The sequence below is a fragment of the Lates calcarifer genome, linkage group LG21 (genome assembly GCF_001640805.2).
Source record: "Lates calcarifer isolate ASB-BC8 linkage group LG21, TLL_Latcal_v3, whole genome shotgun sequence".
Taxonomy (NCBI): Eukaryota; Metazoa; Chordata; class Actinopteri; family Centropomidae; genus Lates; species Lates calcarifer.
Genome location: NC_066853.1, coordinates 18,163,362 through 18,183,897, shown reverse-complemented (window position 1 = coordinate 18,183,897; position 20,536 = coordinate 18,163,362). Strand labels below are relative to the sequence as shown.

Genomic DNA, 20,536 nt, shown 5'->3' with positions numbered 1-20,536 from the left:
TCAAAGACTGTTAAGTACTAAAAACTGCCATTAAATGCTTGTTTAGATTCACACTCCTCTTTGCTTAGTCTTTAATCAGACAGTCTCTTAAATATTTTTTTTTCTATTTACAATACATAATATTTGAGAAGTTTGCCTTCTTTTGTTAAATGAGAAAAAAAAAAAAGTTTCTTATCCAGCCATGCTTACCATGCACACATGTGCTTGTGTGGTATACAACCACACCCAGTGGGCACAAACCTTAGAGAGACACACACAGCTGTAATATAGAATGAGCGAGTCTCTGGAGACTGTGCTGCTACGTCTGATCCATAATTGAACAACAGGGCAGACCAAGCAAAGAGGAGAAGTGTGGGGGCCTCTGTCCCTCCCTGCTACACTAGCTGTGAACTTTTGGAGGTAAGAGCCCTAGGGTTCCAAGGACAACTGTCAGGAGACACGGGCTGTGAACTCATGCTAATGAAGGCAGCTCAGCCCTGTAAACAGCATGGGAGGATGTCACTGGAATACATTACAATACATAACTGTCTCCCCAGGGCAGGAGGGCTGCACATGGCTCGGCCCTGATCACCCCCCAACACACACACACACACACACACACACACACACACACACACACACACACACACACACACACACACACACACACACATTCCATGACTCTCTCAGCCCACCTGGATACCCCACAGTCCAGAGCCGCCAAAAGCAGACAAGTACTGAGATGATGGTGGCAAGATACACAGCTAAGCAGTTTGTCCAAAATGTTCTGGGTTTACAGAAATGTGCTCCAGCACAGTGGGAGCTCATTTTTCAAGTTCACAACACTCTATATAACTCGTCCATGATTCTTTGAGTGTTTCACAGTAACTTCTTTCTCTCCATTGCAAAGTTCTCCTCCTTTCCCACTACAAAACGCAGCACGCTCATGCCTTGAAAAGTTGAAAATTGATACAAACTGTTGAGAACTGTGATGGCAAAATGAGGCTCTTAGTCAGAATGTCGGTGCTTTGAGGGAAACAAAGAGGAATGAGGGAGCGATAAAGTGAGCGAGAGAGAGAGAGAGAGAGAGAGAGAGAGAGAGAGGAGAGAGAGAGAGAGAGAGAGAGAGAGAGAGAGAGAGCTCAGACAGGAATGCAACTGTTTTCAGGTCAGTGAGCTGCAGTGTGCATGTGCGAGAGAGAGTAAGAGAGACAGAGAAAGAGAAGGGGGTTGGTAAACCAGTAAACCAGGTCACAGTTTGTGGTAGAGTGATCGGCTGCCTTTTCCCCCTTCATTCAAAGACAGAGCAAACATAACGCTGAACTTTATCTCCCAGAGTTGCGGGGCATTAGTGTCACTGTGTTGGAGTCCTGGTGGTTTGGCAGCGTTAGCAGGACTCTACAGCACAGCTTGATGCATTTTTGACCTGCCACATTTAGAACAACTTTGACTGTAACACTGTGCTTATGACCTGTTCTCATCAGTTCATTAACCTTGAAAGAAGTCTAGTCAAAGCAAAAACATTTAACATTAATGTTTAATAAACTAAACTTAACAGTTTAAAAAATAAAATAAAATAAAATAAACAAAAAAAAAAAAAACATGCTGACATTATGCCCTTTCACACACTAAAGTTTGTGATTTGTGTTTGCATGTATAAACTTGGGCTGGGCATTATGTCATGCTTTATCAGTTTTCAGCAGATTGCAATGTTATGATTTTATATTTTTTCTGATCTTAATTGGTCAGAAAATGTCTGTTGTCTGTTAAATTATTGACTCTGCAAGCTGCAATCAAAAATTTGAAAAGTTTGGTTTTAAATATAGTTTGTTGCTTTGGACATTTCATTTATTTTCAATACACTATACATCTATATCAGAAAACATTCTTTTTAATATAGCCAAAATGACTTCAACCACATGGCCCAGACATCCCTCAGATCCTTCTTCTGCTCAAGGTTTCTGCCTCTTAAAAGGACGTTTTTCCTTGCCTCTGCTTGCTCATGGTGGGAATTGTTTGGTCTTTCTTCGTAAATCTTATAAGTATGGTCTAGACCTACTCTATATGAAAAGTGCCTTGAGATTACTTCTGTTGTGAATTGGTGCTATATACATAAAACTGACCTGGCTTGACCTGACTACAAGCCTCTCTGATGCAGAGACCAGGAACCCGTTTTAAGCTTGTATTCAACGATGACCGTGCAAACTATGTGCCGAGACTAGACAGTGCCAAATGAATGGGAAACAAACTTACATAAGGTATCTGAGTGCATTTCAGGATGCTGCAATGCATATTTTCCACTTTCTGCATTCCACCTCATGAGTTCAGACTTTGCTCATGATTCCTTTGCCATTAAATATGATATTGTTTTACAGTCTGACTCTTAATAAGGAAATCCCCTGCCGTCAGAGCCAGCCGCCCCAGCTAGCCCCCCTTCTCTCCATCATACTGAGATGCATGGCCAAGAGGCCTCGGTACCTTAGAGAGATCTCTGAAGTTCCCTGGCAAGGTCAGGTCCAGCTCCTCAGAGTCGTAGTTGGTGAGGACCCAGGGAAAGACAGGGTACTGGTTAAGGTCATTGTATGTCCTCCCTAGACACACAGAGCAGACAGAAATCTGTGAGTGATGAAGGCTTGGAAGGAAACAGAGGGGTTGAAAGCGGGGCACAGTACACTTGAGGCTTCAGTTACTTTGTGGGATCAGCATGCAACATTCCAACAAGCCCCCAATCGCAGAGCCCTCAATCAGACACACTTCCTGTCTCATACGGAGTCTGCGAGGGAAACACGTACACTAATGGCCTTTGCTTGCCGAGTGCATTTTATCAATAGACTGTGGGAGTTACAGGAAGCCTGAGGAGGGTGTCTTTAAGTTTATAGAAAAAAATAAGTATCTCTAAGATGAGGCGCGGATGCAATTACAGAGAAAAAAAGATTCTTCTTGGGGCCATGGCTCAAAATGCCTAAAATGTCACTTCGAGTCTGATCCACTGATTGGCCAGATGTGAATTTCCTCAATGTTCTGGCAGTGGGAATATGGTTTTCAGATGGTAAAACGTGTTGTAGGAAGTCCATGGGAAAAGCCAAGATCATGTACAATGTTGTCATTAATGCTCTACTTTTCTTTTGAAGATGACACTGATACAGCTGTGAGGTCAGGTGGTGACCAGTTGTAATCCAGGACTGAGATAGGGCTGCTATAGATGCTTTTACAACTAGTAATAAATCAAGCAAAAAACATAGGCTCAAAGCAAACTGAAAGTAAAAAGAACTGTATTATAATAAAAAAGTTACCACAGAAACATTTCACAGTTACAAACCTTTTCCAGTTTTCCCAGTGTTTATGTATGTAACTAGTATTTAGTAAATAGTATTTATTTACTTTTTAAAGTGAAGGTCAAAGGACACTATTACACATTATTGCATCATTACTCAGAGACCAGTGCAAACTTCTACATTAATAATCATACGTTTTCATAATCAACTGATATTTATATAACAGTCAAAGAAATCCAGAATATCTTAGATCAGCAACTGCACTCTCACATTGCCTTTTAAAGATGACATTCTCGCTCTATCATGTAGTGTTCAACACATTAAAAACTTGACGTATTCTACATCAAGTAGTATCAAGAGGTGGCATTACAAACATCAGGATAATAAAAGCTGTTTCATTACAACTAAATGAAAATCCATGCATTAACACAGAATATTATGAAATACAATAAAAAAAGATTTAACGGAAATAAGATACTGCCATAAAGTTTTAATGATTGAAGATGAAATATTATTAACTTGAACCAATCCAGCAGGTGTGTCTCTGCTCACTCCTGGCGTGCAGCGGGTCAGCATTAGTCTAAATCTAGCTGAGCAGGTGATAAAGTCTGACAGGCTAGTCAATGAGAAGGCTTCTGCAGAGCAGCCAGGGTCTGGGGGAAGCTAGAGAGCATAATTATCCAGGTTAACGCCACAAAGTGAAAAGGAAGCAGCGGGCCGAGTGTGGAAGATGAGTTGAGAATGTTGGTTAGACCTACTGGTGCTGAGGCCTGAGTTGGGGGTGGCAGGATGTTAATAACAGCGGAATAGTGTTTAATTAGAAGACCCCTTCCCGTTCACACCTCTTCCCAGCACCTCACCCCCCGCCTGTCTGCCGCCCCACACTTTTCTGACATCCCTGTCAGCCTAGGTCATTACCAGAGATTTTTAATGAATTTTGGGCATGTTTTTCTGTCTGCCTTACATCTAATTAGCTGACAATAATGTATCGAACTCAAGCACGAGCTAAATATAAATATGCATGAATATGCAGCGAGAGAGAGGATGACACCTCTCAGAGCAGAGTAGCGTGCAGTCGCTCTCTCCCTGTTAGTTGCAGTTCAGATCAGAGAGTCGACAACAGAACCTCTCAACTCCGCAGACACACGTGTTTGCTCTCACAAAGCCAGGCACTAATTATCTGGCAAAATCTGCTGTGCCTGCTCTTTGCTTCAAAAAGCACACTCCATGAACAGTGAAGTGTACTGCATCCGAGACCACATAAGGATAGAATGGATTCTTAACCAAATATGACATACATGAGGCCACTTATGGTATGTTTCCAATGCCACTGACACATAACATTTATTTATAATGATAGCTAAACTTAAAGTCATATGGCTCTAATGGTGAAGAGATTCAGATAGATAATAGATTAAAACTTTTTTTTTTTTTAATTTTCTGGTTTTCCCTGATAAGGAAGAAAACAGATCAGAATCTATTTGTATAACTGATGGCTATAAAAAAGGAGAATACATTATTCCAATGTCTTCAGCTACTTCCTATCTAAAAGCATTGAGTTTCCTCCTCGTTACCTGCAATAGTGTTGAGAAACGTGAGGTACTCAAAGTTGGAAATCTCTCTCCTCTGCCAGCGCTGGGTCATGTTGGAGGATTTGAAAAGCTGTCGAGGGGTTGCCAGGGAGATTCGCCTGGAAAAAAGGTTTTTAAATCAGAAAACAGGAAGTTGGTGGTAGTTATGGACATTTTCAACTTCTATTCTTAATTTTTTAAAACCAAAGAGCATAAACTATATATGAAACACTACATGAATGACAACATTTAGAAGCTGGTAACTGGATTTATGGCTTGCATGTCAGTTTTATAAGTAACATACTGCGACGAAGAGCGTACAAAAGAATAAATTACAAGTCCTTCATTTACACAGGTAATTCTGATAACTGAGTGTTAGTTCAGGATGGCTGGTTTTAAATCTACCCAATTAACAGACTTAAGGATATATACTTGTTTTGTAACAGTCTATAAAGTAGGCCTGTTAGCACTTTGAGAGTCTAAAGGGAATCTGGGGGGTTCTCTGTGGTCAGTGGCCTGGCTGCAGCCCTGCTGTATAGAGTCTTCTGTCAGAGAATTAGGTCAGTTCAGTCAGGGTCATTGCACACCCACTTCAATGACTGGAGCAATGGGACTTCAAATGACTCTGCTGCAGGCCAGGCTGCACAGATGCTCCAACACACAACACAGAGGAGGTGACGACAGTCATGAAGGAATTACAATATTAGAGATATTTAACAGTGTTCTGGTTTTTTTTTTCCTGTCTTTTGGCATCTGTGGCCCACCTGGCTTGTGGCAGTCCATAGCTGGTGCCCACTCCTACTCGAGGGAGACTGTAAACCACTTTCTTTACAGTGGCCTGGTCAGGAAAGTTGAACATGACTGATGCTGTGAACAGAGAGAGAAATCTCTTAATGATGGAGAAAAGACTTTGGATTTCAAAAGCTATAATTGGCACTTAACTTACTCCTGTTGGCCATGAAGACCTCCATCGCTGTGTTCTGCAGGAGGTAGCGTCTGGAGAAAACTGCCCGGATCTCACTGAACATCCACTTCCCATGTAAGCCCTCAGTGTATGCTAAGATCTGGGAGGGCAGAGAGAATAGAGAAAATGTCCTCAGGTCATGGATCGTGTCAGGTTACATATGATATAGACTTCTGTTCATTTCAACAGGTTAGTTACACATAAAAAAACAAGAAAACAACGGTTTTGATAACAAATCAAGTGTTGCAACAGGCAGATTATTTCAGATTATTTTGTAACATTTATTTTATGTACAATGACACTGGTATTGCAGTGAAACGAGGCAAGTACTGAGATTATGATTTAACTTATTTGAACTAAAGTATTGCTGTAAACTGATCCACTGCTTTGTTGGACAGAAAAATAATAAATCTCTGAGCCAGCTCTGTCAGATCACAGACAGTAAAATATGACCTCAGTCAAATTCTCCAAAGGAGAGATCAATGTTTAACATGTGTTTACTGCGGTACTATTGAACTTAATTTGACAGCTGCTTCACTTTTTAGTGTTTTTTGTGAACCCCCTTGTCTGTGGGCATCACAACAATAGTTCGTGAGACATACTGCTCTAGCTCACTTATCCCTGCAGAGCTTCAACCCTGATGCTCGTAAGATAGTTCCTCTAACCATTAAATTCTTAATAACTATTCCATGATTATTTCGAAAACAACATTGAATTAGTTCAGTTCATAGTTCCTTATTGTCATTTACGACAAAGCATCACAATATAGGATATCTCTGGGCACTTTTCTACACACTATGAAGCATTCTACAGATTCTCTTTGAGTGTTTCACACTTCTTCAGTTGATCTATAACAGGAGAGCAAAGACAAGTGGTCAAAAAATGACCCCCCGGGGTCAGTGACACAAACAATCAATAAAAACCATCATGCCAAGGAGAGGAGAGAGCAGACAAAGGATCATTAGTGTATGCAGCACCACTGAGACTGCAGGTCCACACACAGAAAACTAAGACAGTTGTTCTGACAGGTGAGAATGGTCCCCTCACACACCTTCCCCACTGCCCCCCTGCTTCTATCTCACTTCCCTCTGACTGAACAATTTTGTCCAACGGTACAAGCCGGGGAGCAACCTCATCAACTCCCCAGGTTATAATCACACATAGGAGTAGGCAGGGAGGGAGGGAAGCAGAGTAAGATGTTCAGCTGGGTTAGGTCTGATGCTAATGCTCATTTAAAATAGTGACAGGCTGGAAGAGTGCAGCGCGAGCCAGGCTGCCTTAATTTCTCCCTGGAATAGCTCATGCCCGACCTCCGTGCCACATCCAAAATCTCTGGAGCTCAATTAAAATTGGATTAGGTGGAGATGCTGGATGTGCAGCACAGCATCTCTGGTGCTCTCCTCCCAGTAATGCCCCTGCTTGACACCTCTGCAACCCCCAACTCAAACAGTTGTCATAGAGACAGCATGACCCAGAGGAGGCAGCGTGCTGACTGAAAGGGGGGGGGGGGGTTTACAGAGGAAGGGAGGTGAGATCGAGGGATGGCTATGGAGCTGCGGGCGCACTGTTGAGGGCCAGTAGCAGCTCACTAAGAAGCAGGGTAGCTTTTATCTCCCTCCTGCTCTGCAGCCAGATGTTCTAGACATAGTCTTCTGAGTGCAATGCTGAAAGGCAAGTTGTACAGATATGCATCATGGGAAGGCCACAACAGCTTACTACATCAAGGCACTAGCAGGCTGTTATTTGAATACATATTAAGCTATCTGGATGTCTGGAGTATGGTTTGTCATTTTCAGCACAGTCTCTATTTGCTTTATTTATTTTTTTTTAAGTGCCATAAATTTTCTTCCTGAATTCTCCATTTGTTATATCATAGAAAGAGAAAGCAAAATGCAGTTTATACAGGCTTGTCAAGCAGACAATAACTGTTTGCTGTTAAGAACTGAAAAATATGCAAAAACAGCTATAATATGGTATCTCTGTAATGATTGTCATTATAATATTATTTTAACACTGGCTGTTTCTTGTTACGCAGCTAAAGTGAACATTTTGCTGCCATGACAAAGTGCAGGCCAAAGGGCTAGCTGTCAACAAAAGAGGGGCTAAAGAGGAGAAAAAAGAGCTGATTTCAAACAGCCCAGATCAAAAAATTTGTCATAACAACAAAGCTTTGGTCTAAACCAACACGCACGGGGCCCCTGTAGACTTGGATATTTGACAAAGCCCAGCCCTCATTTTTGGAGGCCCAGCTGTAAAAAATGCCATTTAATGAACCTGTCTGCTGAAGCTGTCCCCTGCCTGTCAGAGGTGTCAGCCAGTGACAAGCGCTGGGGACGGCCGCCTCCAGTCACAGACAGGCCTGCCAGCTGGAGACTTCGGCCCCAATCTAATCACGCCACCAGGAAGGGACCGGCGCTCTGCTCTTGGTCTGTCACGCTCAGGGCTGGGGGAGCAACGAGGGGGCGGGCGGAGGGGGTCTGGTATGGCCGACAAGCGCAGCCTTTTGTTTCCACACAGGTCCCTCCACGCAGGCTCATTAGGAGCCACAGGCGCATGCGCTGCTCTACCAGCTGCAGGGAGATATACCTCTCCAGCATAATAGCCATAATGCAATTTAACATCTCTGTCCTCTCTTTCCTTTATTCGCCTTCTCTTCTTTTCCTGATTTGACAGAGGGCAGGCGGCATTCTGCCTGTAGAACATCACAGGCGGAAAATGGAAAAATATTGTGACAGATGAGATGAGGAGAGGCACAGGTGACACCAGTGTTTAGGTTGAAACTCATATATAATAATGTGATGATGCTCAAATGGAGCACATCATACTTAAAAGCAATAGGAAGCCACTTCATGCATGGAAATAGAATCTAATCATTTCTGACTTCCAAATAGCTTTAACCCTATACTGACTGAGGCACTATGACAGATGTTATTAATAAATATAAGAAAAAAAAAATCTCTAAAATTTGATGCAATTTCCTCCCATATAGAACAGTACAATCCCCCTCCACTGCATCTATACCAAAATGGGTATAGAAGTAATATAATTCAGTGAGACCTCCAAGCCAGCATGACTGATATATTTATATGAGACTGTGGAGCACTCTGACAACGTGGTATAACAGCACCTCCGCTGCATCCTTCTCAGATTTGTCTAATAGGCTTCCACTATAAAGCCTCATGGTCTGCATGGTCCCAGGCGGCTATAGAGAACAGTGAGGTGGAAGAATAAGGGGAGGATACAAGAGGCAGTTTCATTTTGAGTGATATGACTACTCCCCCAGGAGCGAGTGGGATGGATTTCACACATGGCAATTTGGAGGATCAGCACACACTGCATATACTGTATTCAATGGCTGACCCCAGGCAATGTGGGCCAAATCTGTGAAGAGGTTGAGCAGTCGGAGAAGGCAAAGCAAAAGCATAAAGCCTAGTAACAGTGAGAGCAGAGAGCAACTCTCAAGCTAAGTGGGAGAGCATCATCAGCCACAGACAACATGGCTGGGTCACAAAAAAGAAAGAAAAAAAAAAACATTTAAACATGTTAGAAAATCAGAGCTAAGTAGTTCAACACAGTTAATAAAAACGACTCTGTTTACCCAGATTTCACAAAATACAACTTTTTTCTTATGTAGCCCATGTAATAACTAACCATATAGATATGTAGCGCTGGTTATATTTGCATAGATGTTGAGATAACCAGCTCTGAGTTTTCAGCTTGTACCCCAACACAAATGAGGTGAATGGAATTTTGTTTATCTGTGCTGAATGATATTCTAAAAATACATGAAAAAAATGGCCCTTTTATTCTGGAAAACCAATAAAACAACCATCCACAAAGACTATATAGTTCACAGAAAAAGTTTCAGTGTTGTTCACATGTGGTGTGTAATAACACTAGAATAACAGGGACATTTTGAAAAAAGGATTGTTCCTATTGAATTTTCTAATATTGATTTTCAATGGGATATTAGACCAAACGTATCTGTATGGATAAATACCACCTGGAGTAAGGGAGAAAATCTAACTTTTTGTAACTGAACTGACTCTTTAAAGAAAAAAAAGGGGGATTAACACAGTGTATGTATTCTTCTTTCTACAAATGACTCAGGTGTTCCACACCACTGTGAAATTAAACTAATTCTGGCATATTTAACTTTATGAAGTCATGCGGACAGAAATCTCAGTTGTATTACCATGACGTTCCAAAATCCACACTTTATTTTAGCTTTAATCCCTTTTGCATCCTGCAATGGTTTATAACATATGCCTGAACTTCAAAGCATTTGTTTCATCTGATCCCTCCTTAATGTGACAACAGTTATGAAGTGTAAAAATACAAAAATATGAAAGATTCCCCCAGATTATTAAAAAAAAAAAAATCAGCATTCCACTTGGTTCCTCTCTGAGAGACCCATATCTCAACTTCAATAAAGTAGCAAGCTCCTAATGCAGGTATTGGGGGAAAACAAGATACAGATTTGCATAATCAGTGTCACTATACATTTGGGTGGTAGCTGGAGTGTGGCAAGATGACACAGCTCGGGTGCTCTGGCAAGACCAGTGGGATAAAGGAGATGAATATGCATTAAATATGATGGCAGTTCACTGCCCCAAATGTCCAGCCAAGTTTGTCAATAACATTTATGTCAGGGATGGTATTTCATGCACATTAGCAGGCCCTGCAGTGCTGTCTTCAACGCTGCTGTGGTAGGACAGGTGGGAGGAGCTGTTTTCCTAACATGCAATTTCTTCTTAAAGAGTCAAGGTTTTTTAAACATTGTTTGTCCGTCTACGTTAAACTGAAAAGCCTCAAGAAATGCAATGAAAAAAAAGGTTACTGAGACTTTTGGATCCCTGCAGTGATAATACTATATACTATAATAAGTTTGGCACCAATCCACAAGATGCCTGCAAAAGGCCTCTGGGAAGTTAAAAGAAACAATCCAAAATAAAATGCATTTCCTTTATGACCTTACTGATTATATATACAAGCACAGTGGGAATTATAAATAGAAATTATACTGCTATTAGTTTTATTGCTACATTAGCAGTTATTACTGTAATTATTACTACTGTCATTGCTATTACTGTATTATTTGTATCACCTTACATTTTTTACATGGAGCCCGTGTTATGCTATGTTCTTCTCTCGCTATTCTCAATGCCCCCCCCTCTTAGATCTGATAATATTATCTTATGATCTGTATATAATTATAACAGCAAATTTTATGTATTTCATTATACTCAATATACAAAGTCAGAATTACTGATAGATTACTGTTTCCTCTCATACACAACCATCTTTTTTAGACATCATATGTAGTTGGATGCCGGTGCTGATTCCAAGAGTCTATTCACACCTTTACCCTTCACAGCTGTGGAACAGTATGTAATAGGCGGTGACCTTTTACTAGAAATAGCAAAAAGATGATGGGTATAAAAAATAATGCTACTGCTACATGGAAAAAACACTTGAAATTCATCACCACTGAAACCACAGCTATGAAGATCATATCCCTACTGGCATGACTCGAACTTTCAATGTACATTGGTCCTATTTGCCAGCTGGTGTTTTGTTCATGTTTGGCATAGGCTGTGTTGAGAGAGTTCTACTTGATATATTAAATAATTCAAATAATTTAGCTTTTCATTTACCAACCACCTACAGGCTGGGAACACATTATTTGGCCTCTTAGGGGCTCTGTCGGTTATCTTTGTGTTTTTGAAAAAAAAAAACAACAAAAAAACATAGATACCAAAGTACAAAGTACACTTCTTCTTTTAAAGCTGACAACTGGTGCAATTAACAGTCATGCAAGCATGACTCACCTTTTAGCAGTATTAGTAATGGTGATTAAGTTACATCAGAATTCAAGACTTATTCCATTACATGTGCATTATTTTGTTTCATCCCTGTAAGAAGAGACTTAATGATGTCTTGTAAGTAAAATGGATCCAGTGAGTAAACAAACAAAGAAAAGGGACACAACAAACATTTAAAAATGCATATGAACATGCTCAAGTGCTGACCCCCTCATTGCCACATCCACACACATACATGAACACACTTAGTGAGCACATCATCCAGATAAACAGCTTGAGGATGCCTTCACTAAGGAGCTTGAGAGAAGGAATGCAGTCATTTGGTATAGGGTCTTTTCAGCAAGCTTTTCCTAATGGGACTTTTTCAGGGACTTGTCAGCCTTAAGATGACTGAAATCTTCCTGGCCTGAGTACCAGCTTCCTCTGGCTGCCACTGAGAGTGCCAAGCTGATCGCTTTAAATCCCACGTTTTCTTTTTCAGTTTTTTTTTTTTTTTTTTTTTGGGTGGTGTGTGGGAGGGATAGGGGCTCAGAGCAAGACAGAGAAGAAGAGAAAGAATGAGACAAGGATGTAGAGGCGGAGAGACAGAGGAGGAGAGGGACAGAAAGAGCAAGTGGTTAGACGAGAGGGCCTGATGAGCAATGAGCGCCTCACTCGTCCTCAATTAATCTTGTCTCTCTACCTTTGCTTTGGCGCTTCCCTCAGCACCAAGGTAATAACGACACCCTCATCCATTATCCTTTTATCCCTGTTATTCACTGGGAATTGCTTAATAATATGTTACAGATTTGTCCTCCTTCATATAATTCTCTCTGTCATTCGCAGTATATCATCTGGAAAACACACAGCCCCCTTTCTGCTGGACGCTCTTTGAGGATTATCATGGGTGACACCTTCGGGATGCAGCCAGAATCTGGAGCATCATTTTTTCAGGCATAAAGAGGAATTACCCTGACTTATCTGTCATTGCCAAAGCACAACAAGCCATTCAGGGCCAAAGCAAAGGTGGAACAGGTTCTTATCGGCTTCTCTGAACGAGAAGACTTGTAAATTTATGCTAATGAGGGCCTTTTGTGATCCAGGCTCACCCCTTGGGGGTGAACGGGGCTTGCAGGGGATGATAATCTGGCTGTTGAGTGCACTAGATAATTTGTACTTTATCCTCATGTAATTATATAGTTTAAATCTTTTTACCAATGCTAATCCTGCGACATGAGGAAGTGTCTTAACCATGTCTGTGGTTCTTAGCGGCGCTAGTTAGCGTGCATGTGACTCTCTCTCTCTCTCTCATAAAATCACGTAGGAGGCATGCAACACTGATATAATTACTCTGACTTTCCATAGACCGTGCTATGAATCCTCATATCATTTTGATTCACCTTAGCAGGCAGGCAGGAAGCCAAGCTACTAGCCGGGGGGTATGAGAGACAACTCAGAAAAGGTGAAAAAGCGGTATGAACGGCTAAAAGTGCCCTCTCCATTTTGGTCAAGAAAGAAAGATGGAGGAGACCAGGAAAATGGACACACAAGAGTAAAAGTAAGTGCACTAGGGCAGCTTTGTGTAGCTTTTGAGGACTCTCCGCTGTCCAGTGGGACTCCAGGCCATCTTGTGTGCCTGCCAAAGCCGACAGCCCCTGACAAGCTGCTTGGCGTGCTGTAATTTGACTAATTACACTGGATTAGACCATATTAATGCAAGCTGTTTTCTCTAGGGTCACTGACCCACCCAGTGTGTCCCTTGCTAGTTTCCCCCTTTTTGGTGTAGACAAAAGACACACAAGAAAGAAAGTAGACTCTTTGTTTTTTGAAATTATACAACAATGAACATGTATCTATATCCTTGACATTATTTTTATAATGGGGAGAATGTGCTACAAAGCATCCACAGCAGAGAGAGCTGTGAGATACAGCCTGCATCTTCCTGAGGCACATCATCACAGAATTTTTTGATAACAAGCAGAATCTTTTGCCTGCTTTATCTCTCTGCAGGAAAAGAAAAAAACAAAATAAGGACTGTTCAGAATCTCACAGAGGTACCAGAGTTCACAAAATTGTCTTTTTACAAAGGCATATGGAGGAGGGGGGTCTCCACATGCTGACAACAACAGTGTAAAATTTCATTTTAATTTTACTTTTATCTAAGCAAAATATCAAGACGAAATCTGAGTAATAAGGTCCAGTTTTGTGTGTGGTTTGGTTGAATTAATATTTTTCTGAGGAAAGCGTGTTGAAAACCAGGATATATATAAATAATAACAGACACATTATTAGATGTGCTTTAAAAAATGAGCTGTTAAACTAAAAAAAAAACCCAGAGAGAATACTTATTTGCAAAAAGAAGGAGGGAAACCAATCCTCATTTGCATTTGCAAAACTCTAAAATGAAAGGGGGGAAATGAGCCATAGAATATGTGTGTTTTAATACAAGTGCTCTCCCAATTGTACCAAATCAATTTGAGTTTCACACAATGGAGAGGCAGCTTCACTGTTTGTATGTGCTCCTCTGCCTTGAACACGGTGTAATAATAGTCTTAAACCAGGCGTTATAAAGACAGAATACCAAAGAGGCTTACAGCCTTGGTTTCATGAAACATTTAGGCAAAAGTTCCAAAGGCTGAGGATGATGAAAGAAGGTAAGCTTGAAAATGGGCCTCTGGGATCCACAGCCCTTATTGTACAGAAGTCACATCAAATTAATACTGAGGGCCATTTGCAGCCTTTCTTCTCCTGAGCTTTTCAGAACGGATTAAGCTATGAAAACTCAGAAATTACTAAAGCACCTATTAGGCATTATGCTCACCCTTTCTTCTCTTTCCCTTTGAAAGTCATTGAATGTGTTTCACATCACTCGTACTTAAATTCACAAGTTGTTTTCCCTCTTAAAAGAATGTCAATTTTATAAAATGTGTCAGTTTAAAATGCATATTTCCATTTGCGATTTAAAAAAAAATGTTTACTCGTATATACATAACACCATTTGCCATTCTATAACCTCTCTATAATCATTATTTAGCATGTTTTTGGATATGTATATCACATAAAAGTACATAGTTTTATGGCAGTTTCCTGAAGGTCTCTGACAGTGTTTCTACACTGATGAAGGGTCAGTATTAGTGGGGTTCTCTCAAGCTCTCCACACACCTCTTTGCTCTCTCAACACTTCTTCAAAGAAGCGCATGGAGTGCATGAATTGTAATTATGGCTCCTAACAGGATTCAAGAGCGTCCAAACGATGGCACTTGAGAACCAGGTCGTGTGGAGTTAAACGGCTGTCAGACACTCAAAGCTCCCCAGCATGTGAACAAACCCACAAAGGCTAGACGTGTCCACTTCTAGGGCCCTCCTACCCACTTTCCCGCTCATAAGGAGAGATTAAAATCAACTAAGGCCCCTTTAAAGACCCATATAGCCTTTCTGCATCTTAACTCACATCCCACTTTTCAAGAGGTGTTACAGCTTTCTAGGTAAGATACTGAAAATGAGGGATCCAAATTAGTGACAACTAGTAAAAGAAATGCATGATTTTGCCCCAGATAAAATACCTGGTTAGTAGAAATGTGCTGTTTCATAAAGATATAAGACAACAAAACACAAGCGGAACATATGTGAGAGGGGGAAGCAGAGGTGTGTGGGAGATCAGGTATTTGTTATTACCTAAGAAACCACCCTAACCACAATGTCAGATTATCTCCCAACCTTGCCTTCAGAATAACGGAAAAGATCATCTGTGCTCCCCAGACAGTTTCAATGACTCACCAGGGCACAAGACCCCTGACTACACATTAAAGAGACCAGCCTTCAGGAAGGCCCTATCCCAACTTCAGCCTCATCCTACTCCTTAAAGCACCCAAAAGAAACCAACCTGCAGCGTGAAGTCCCTATGCATGACCCTTATTTAACTCCTAATTGGATTGAGAGCCGCTCAATCCAAGAAAAAAAAAAATTCTACATTGTTCATTCAGCTGAGATTTTCTTTAGCATTCCTTCCAGTAGTTTGCCTCTTCAACAATAACATTCAAAATCAAGTTACTGAAAACTTTTTTTCCCTTTTCAAAACACAACCAGATTTTCCAAAAATGGGAGTATAGGTAAAACCTTTTTCACCTTTTCTTTTAAGGCAAAGCGCTATTTGATTTTCACAGGGTGCAAGTGACAGGCTGAAACAAAGCCCAGCACTGGCCATTGTGTAGCCTTTCACTGTTGTAATGGTCTTAAAATGGCTACAAGCAGGGCCCTATTCAGTGCTGACCAGCCTGCTCAGCTCTCTTCTCCACATCCAACATAAACTCTGCGCCAAGCGAGAACTCTGAGGTCAGCTGATGAGTGAATGAGGGACTAAGTTCACTCATAACCACAGTCTCAGACTATCAGCGCCTGTAGAAGTTCTCAACACATTTACACTAATTATAGAGAATAAATAGTGCCATAACAACAGCATCAATCAAGTTCATTACAGAAAATAGCATAATGACAATAATTACAATAATATCTCATTAAGAGAGAGAATGAGAGACAGGGGAGAATTAATAGCAGACAGGTGTACAACACACTGCAATTATGGAACCTGAAATTAGTTCATTGCCTCAAGGCAAACAGAAGAGAAAGGGAAGGTTGTAAGTGGGGGTGTGTGTGTTTGTGTATGTGTGTGTGCACGCACTGGGGAGCTGGTTTCAGGGCTGGGAGTAGGACTGATAGAGAGAGGCTCACTGACAAAAAAAGGAATTGCAAATAAGCAAACAAAAATGTCTTAAATGTGTAAATTAGGGAGAAAAATAAGAGGGAAAAGCAGCTTTTCCCTGCAGACTGGTGCCTTAGATGAGAAGGGAGCAGTGAAACGTGATCAAGGGGAGCCGTGGAGCGGTGCGGCAGGCGTCAAGATGAGCACTCAGCCAGCGAGTGGCAGCTTCTCCTTTTCCAGTCAATCATTCATTACAGAGCCAAGTGCTGTGGAGGAGTGCCTCCTCTTTTTGACCTATCATATTACTGCCTCTGTAAACTCCTAATCCCCCCTTCGTTAGATGGTGTCAACAGCCGACATGCTCTCACCCTGCCACCACACTCCCTGCTCAGACACCTCCCAAGCCCTGCCAAGACCACAGAACTGACACTATAATAAAATCGTTTGAAATTTAACAGGGTAGAACGGCAGAACTTTATCCATCTTTTTTGGTGCTTTCATCCACCTTTTTGGTTTGTTTTTTATTGCTAGACAGAGATTCAGGAAATTCACTTACTAATTAATCTTTTTTTTACCATCAGTTTCAGGCCCCTAGTCTCTGGTAAGCAACACTGAGAAAGTCTGACTTTAGCTCTTCAATCTTTCATTGGTTGGTCTGAGCGGCCTCGTTCTTTTTCGCCTTGGGGCTGTGCCTGAGCAGGTGAAAGCCTGGAGGCAGGAACCTGCACATCAGCACTTCTTCGTCCATCATGACTCTTTCATGGGGAGCCTGTCTCCTGAGCTTCTCTAATGGAGCCCAGTGAGATGACTACTATAATGAGTCCAACAGATGAAAGCCCAGCAGGACAAAACAACATTCAGATACATCTCCACACACGCCGGGGCACCAATCAGGGACTTGCTGTGTGAATGTTGTTATTTAGATAAACAAAAGAATCAGACACAAAATAAGAAACTAGATGAAGCATCTGTGTTTTGGCAGGACTCCAGAAAGGAGTTCTGGAGTGGGTGAACATGTCACGCTGATCACAAGCAACAGAAAACAATCAAGTTCATCACAAGCATGTGCAAACATATCACATACCCAACTGTCTGTCTTTCACATGCGTTAGTGCACAGACCACCACCTCACAAACACACACACAGATCCATACAGTGTGTGTATGGGTTTAGGTAAGGTCCCAATTTAAGCTGACAGATACCAGATAGAAGATACTCAAGCAAATGACAGAATTGATTCAGATGGTTCTGTGTTTAGCTGAATGTGACACTGTCACAACAACACTATTACACATGAGTGAAGGCCAGCAAAGTTAATATGCTTCATTTCTTAATGACATATAGCACATAAGCCTTTGTAGTCTGTGAGGATCTTAAAATATTTTACCTTATTGGGAATATATATGTAAATTTGTGAGATAAACTTTGTCACGGTTGAGACACACCTACCACATAACACGGTTTGAGGGATGTTAATTACCGTATAAAATAAGCAATTGGCATCCTGCCCCATATGTCCCACTTTTTCAGTGAGGAAGATGGAAATGAGGTGGGGTAGATTTGATTGTGACATGCTCTCCGTCTGTGCTCCACGATGTGTGGCTTTGCCAGTAACAGGCTAATATTCAGCACAGCTCACCACCACCAGAACTAATGAAAGTAGACAAAATGTCTCTGCTGCCATCTTTGTCTAGCATCCGCTCAGGGTGAGCCTCCCTCTTTCCCTCCTTTCCTTTTCACCTCCCCTCTTTCCCCTCGCTCTTGAAGGGAGGGTGACAGCGGCATAAAATGGTGGCGAGCAAATGTGCCTTCCATGTGGCAGCAGTGGTGGGGGTGACAGGCCAGGCTGAGGCCAGCACTATCAGCAGTGTGTGGCTGTTGCTTTGAACAAGCTGGATGGTCGCCATGGAGGATCAGGGCCGAGCTGATGAGATACCAGTGGTTACAGACAAAAGCAGCTCAATATCAAATCAAGAAAGAGCCCACCCATCCCCAACAGAAAACAGTCTGCCCTTTAATAAATTTAAACTCAGTTGTCTAGGGTGGCCTGTTAATAACCAACAGAACATCACCCAGTTATTCCAAATAGACAGTTTTAATTTGCTGAATTTCCTTCAGATATTTCCTAGCTAATTCTAGATCATCTAGATACTTAGATCAAGATGCTATTACATTAGATGTAAATATCAGACACAAAACTCTCAGAAGATTCTGAGAGAGTCTAAGAATAGGGAATGTCATATGGTGCACAAATTATTTAGACAGACTTTTGATTTTGGGCTATATACAAATTTACTTGATTCAACTCAAAATATAAGAGATAGAAAACTTAAATGTCACTATTATTATATGTATAATGATATATCAGTATATGCATCCATGCATAAAACTACCTAACAAAGCAAACTCCCTTCATTCAGCAATTTGCGGTTGAGTCATTCAGGGGGTTGTTAGTTAACCCTGAGCTCAGAGGATCATGAAGCAAGGGCATAAATCACAGAGTGAAACAAGGCAGACTCCTCCGATTCATTAATGGAAATGATCTGTCAATATGCTGGAGTCAATTCACACGTGTCAGCTGTGCTCAGCACACAATGGGCCAGCCAACTTATGAACTCCCAGCACCACTCCACCGAGTCCATAAAACAACTGGCAACGCCGCTGGGGAGCACCCCAAGACACCACCCTCTTGCACAGACCACCAGATGACACAGATGGGGCGAAACCAAACAAAGACGAGACTCCCTTTGTACAAAGAGGGACCCCTTTCAAAAGCTATTCATGCAACAAATTGGGGAAATCTGGCCATGCAACTCTCTGGGTTTGCTCTTTTATTAGCATGAGCCTTACGTCACAGTAAGTGAAATCAGATTTATGGCTCCCTGATGCAAAGGTGGTTAAAATCAAGCACACTTTTAACACACAAAACTTTTTTTTAAAGCCTAACCGTAACTAACAACAGCTCTACACGACCAACAAAGTAACAAGCTGTTTCACGTTTTACTACACTTTGCCATCTTGCACAATGACACTCAAAGCATCAACTCAAGAAAAGCTAATGAGGAAAATTACACACAGGGACATTGCTGATCCATGCTTACATGTTCTCTCTTCCAGACTTGATGGATTGTTTGACTAAATATAGCACTAACTTTGCCAACATGATATTTTTTCATTGTTAAATCACCTTGGCAAGCTTGCAAGCAAATCTAAGTTAATTGTAGTTTCTATTTTTTGTTCACTATATCAGTTAAAACAGCAGACAGTAATGAGTCTTAGTAGTCACAGAGACTGATGACTATTATCAGTCACAGGTACTGTAGGGGACTCCTCCATTTTATGGCACCTCTAAACTGCATCAAGCTTCAGTACTTTCAAAGTCAGCCCATCAGTTAGGGAGGTTTGTTTCCATGTAGGTCATTAAATATGTGCACACAAGCTTTCTCTTATTAGGCCCTCTGCATTTTTCTTTTCTTGTTCTTTCTCAGCTGCACACCCGTGCTGCTGCAGCAATCTGCATAGAGAGACATTTGTCATCATTAGCCCTGCTCTGACAGTTGGCACCCAGCACCTCAGATCTCTAGGACTGGCAATTATGAACCCTTCATCCCTTATTTAGGCTACATCGCCTAATTTCATCACAGGCCTCACCAGCAGCATTTGATTACCAGCAGCTCTAAACCTAAAATAAGCCACCAATTCTTCTATGTTCTTTGTTTTGTGCTTAAATGCACTCCTACTCTTAGATCACATGACATGTGGGAGAGAGCTGTGTTCAATTAATCTGAGATTTGAAATTACTTATAAGACACAAGGACTGCAAAGAGGATTGTAGATGAGCATCATGGGGTCAGTGGGCAGATGATTACAGCGCCCACCTTTAGATGGTAGACATCTCGCAGACATTAAGATTAATCACACCGCTGCTGGTGCTGCTGGTGCTGCTGGTGCCGCTGAATGGGTGCCTGACAAGATGGAAGTCAGACACATAGTTTTCTATGACAAATAAAAGAAAATGTAAAAGAACTAGATGTTTACAAATAAACTAGTCAAATCTTTGAGAGCGATCTGAGCCCTACCAATTTGCAGAAAACACAGGAAAAAGCATGCTGAAAAAACATGCACACAATGTTTAGCATTGTCACGTACAACAAAATACAAGGCTAAGCTGTATGCTCATAAAACAAGTGGAAAGCACTGCACCAGCACTTTCACAGCACCTAACTGCCAACTACATAACCTGC

The 20,536-nt window shown here is 41.4% G+C and overlaps 1 protein-coding gene across 1 annotated transcript in view; it reads right to left on the bottom strand.

Moving 5' to 3' along the window:
• LOC108876017 (neurobeachin-like) overlaps positions 1-20,536 on the bottom strand; it is a 186,317-nt gene that overhangs the window by 31,214 nt on the left and 134,567 nt on the right. The window contains 4 exon segments of the mRNA XM_051065349.1: positions 2,458-2,570; positions 4,829-4,944; positions 5,590-5,692; positions 5,772-5,889. Of these exon segments, the coding sequence (XP_050921306.1) occupies positions 2,458-2,570; positions 4,829-4,944; positions 5,590-5,692; positions 5,772-5,889 (450 nt within the window).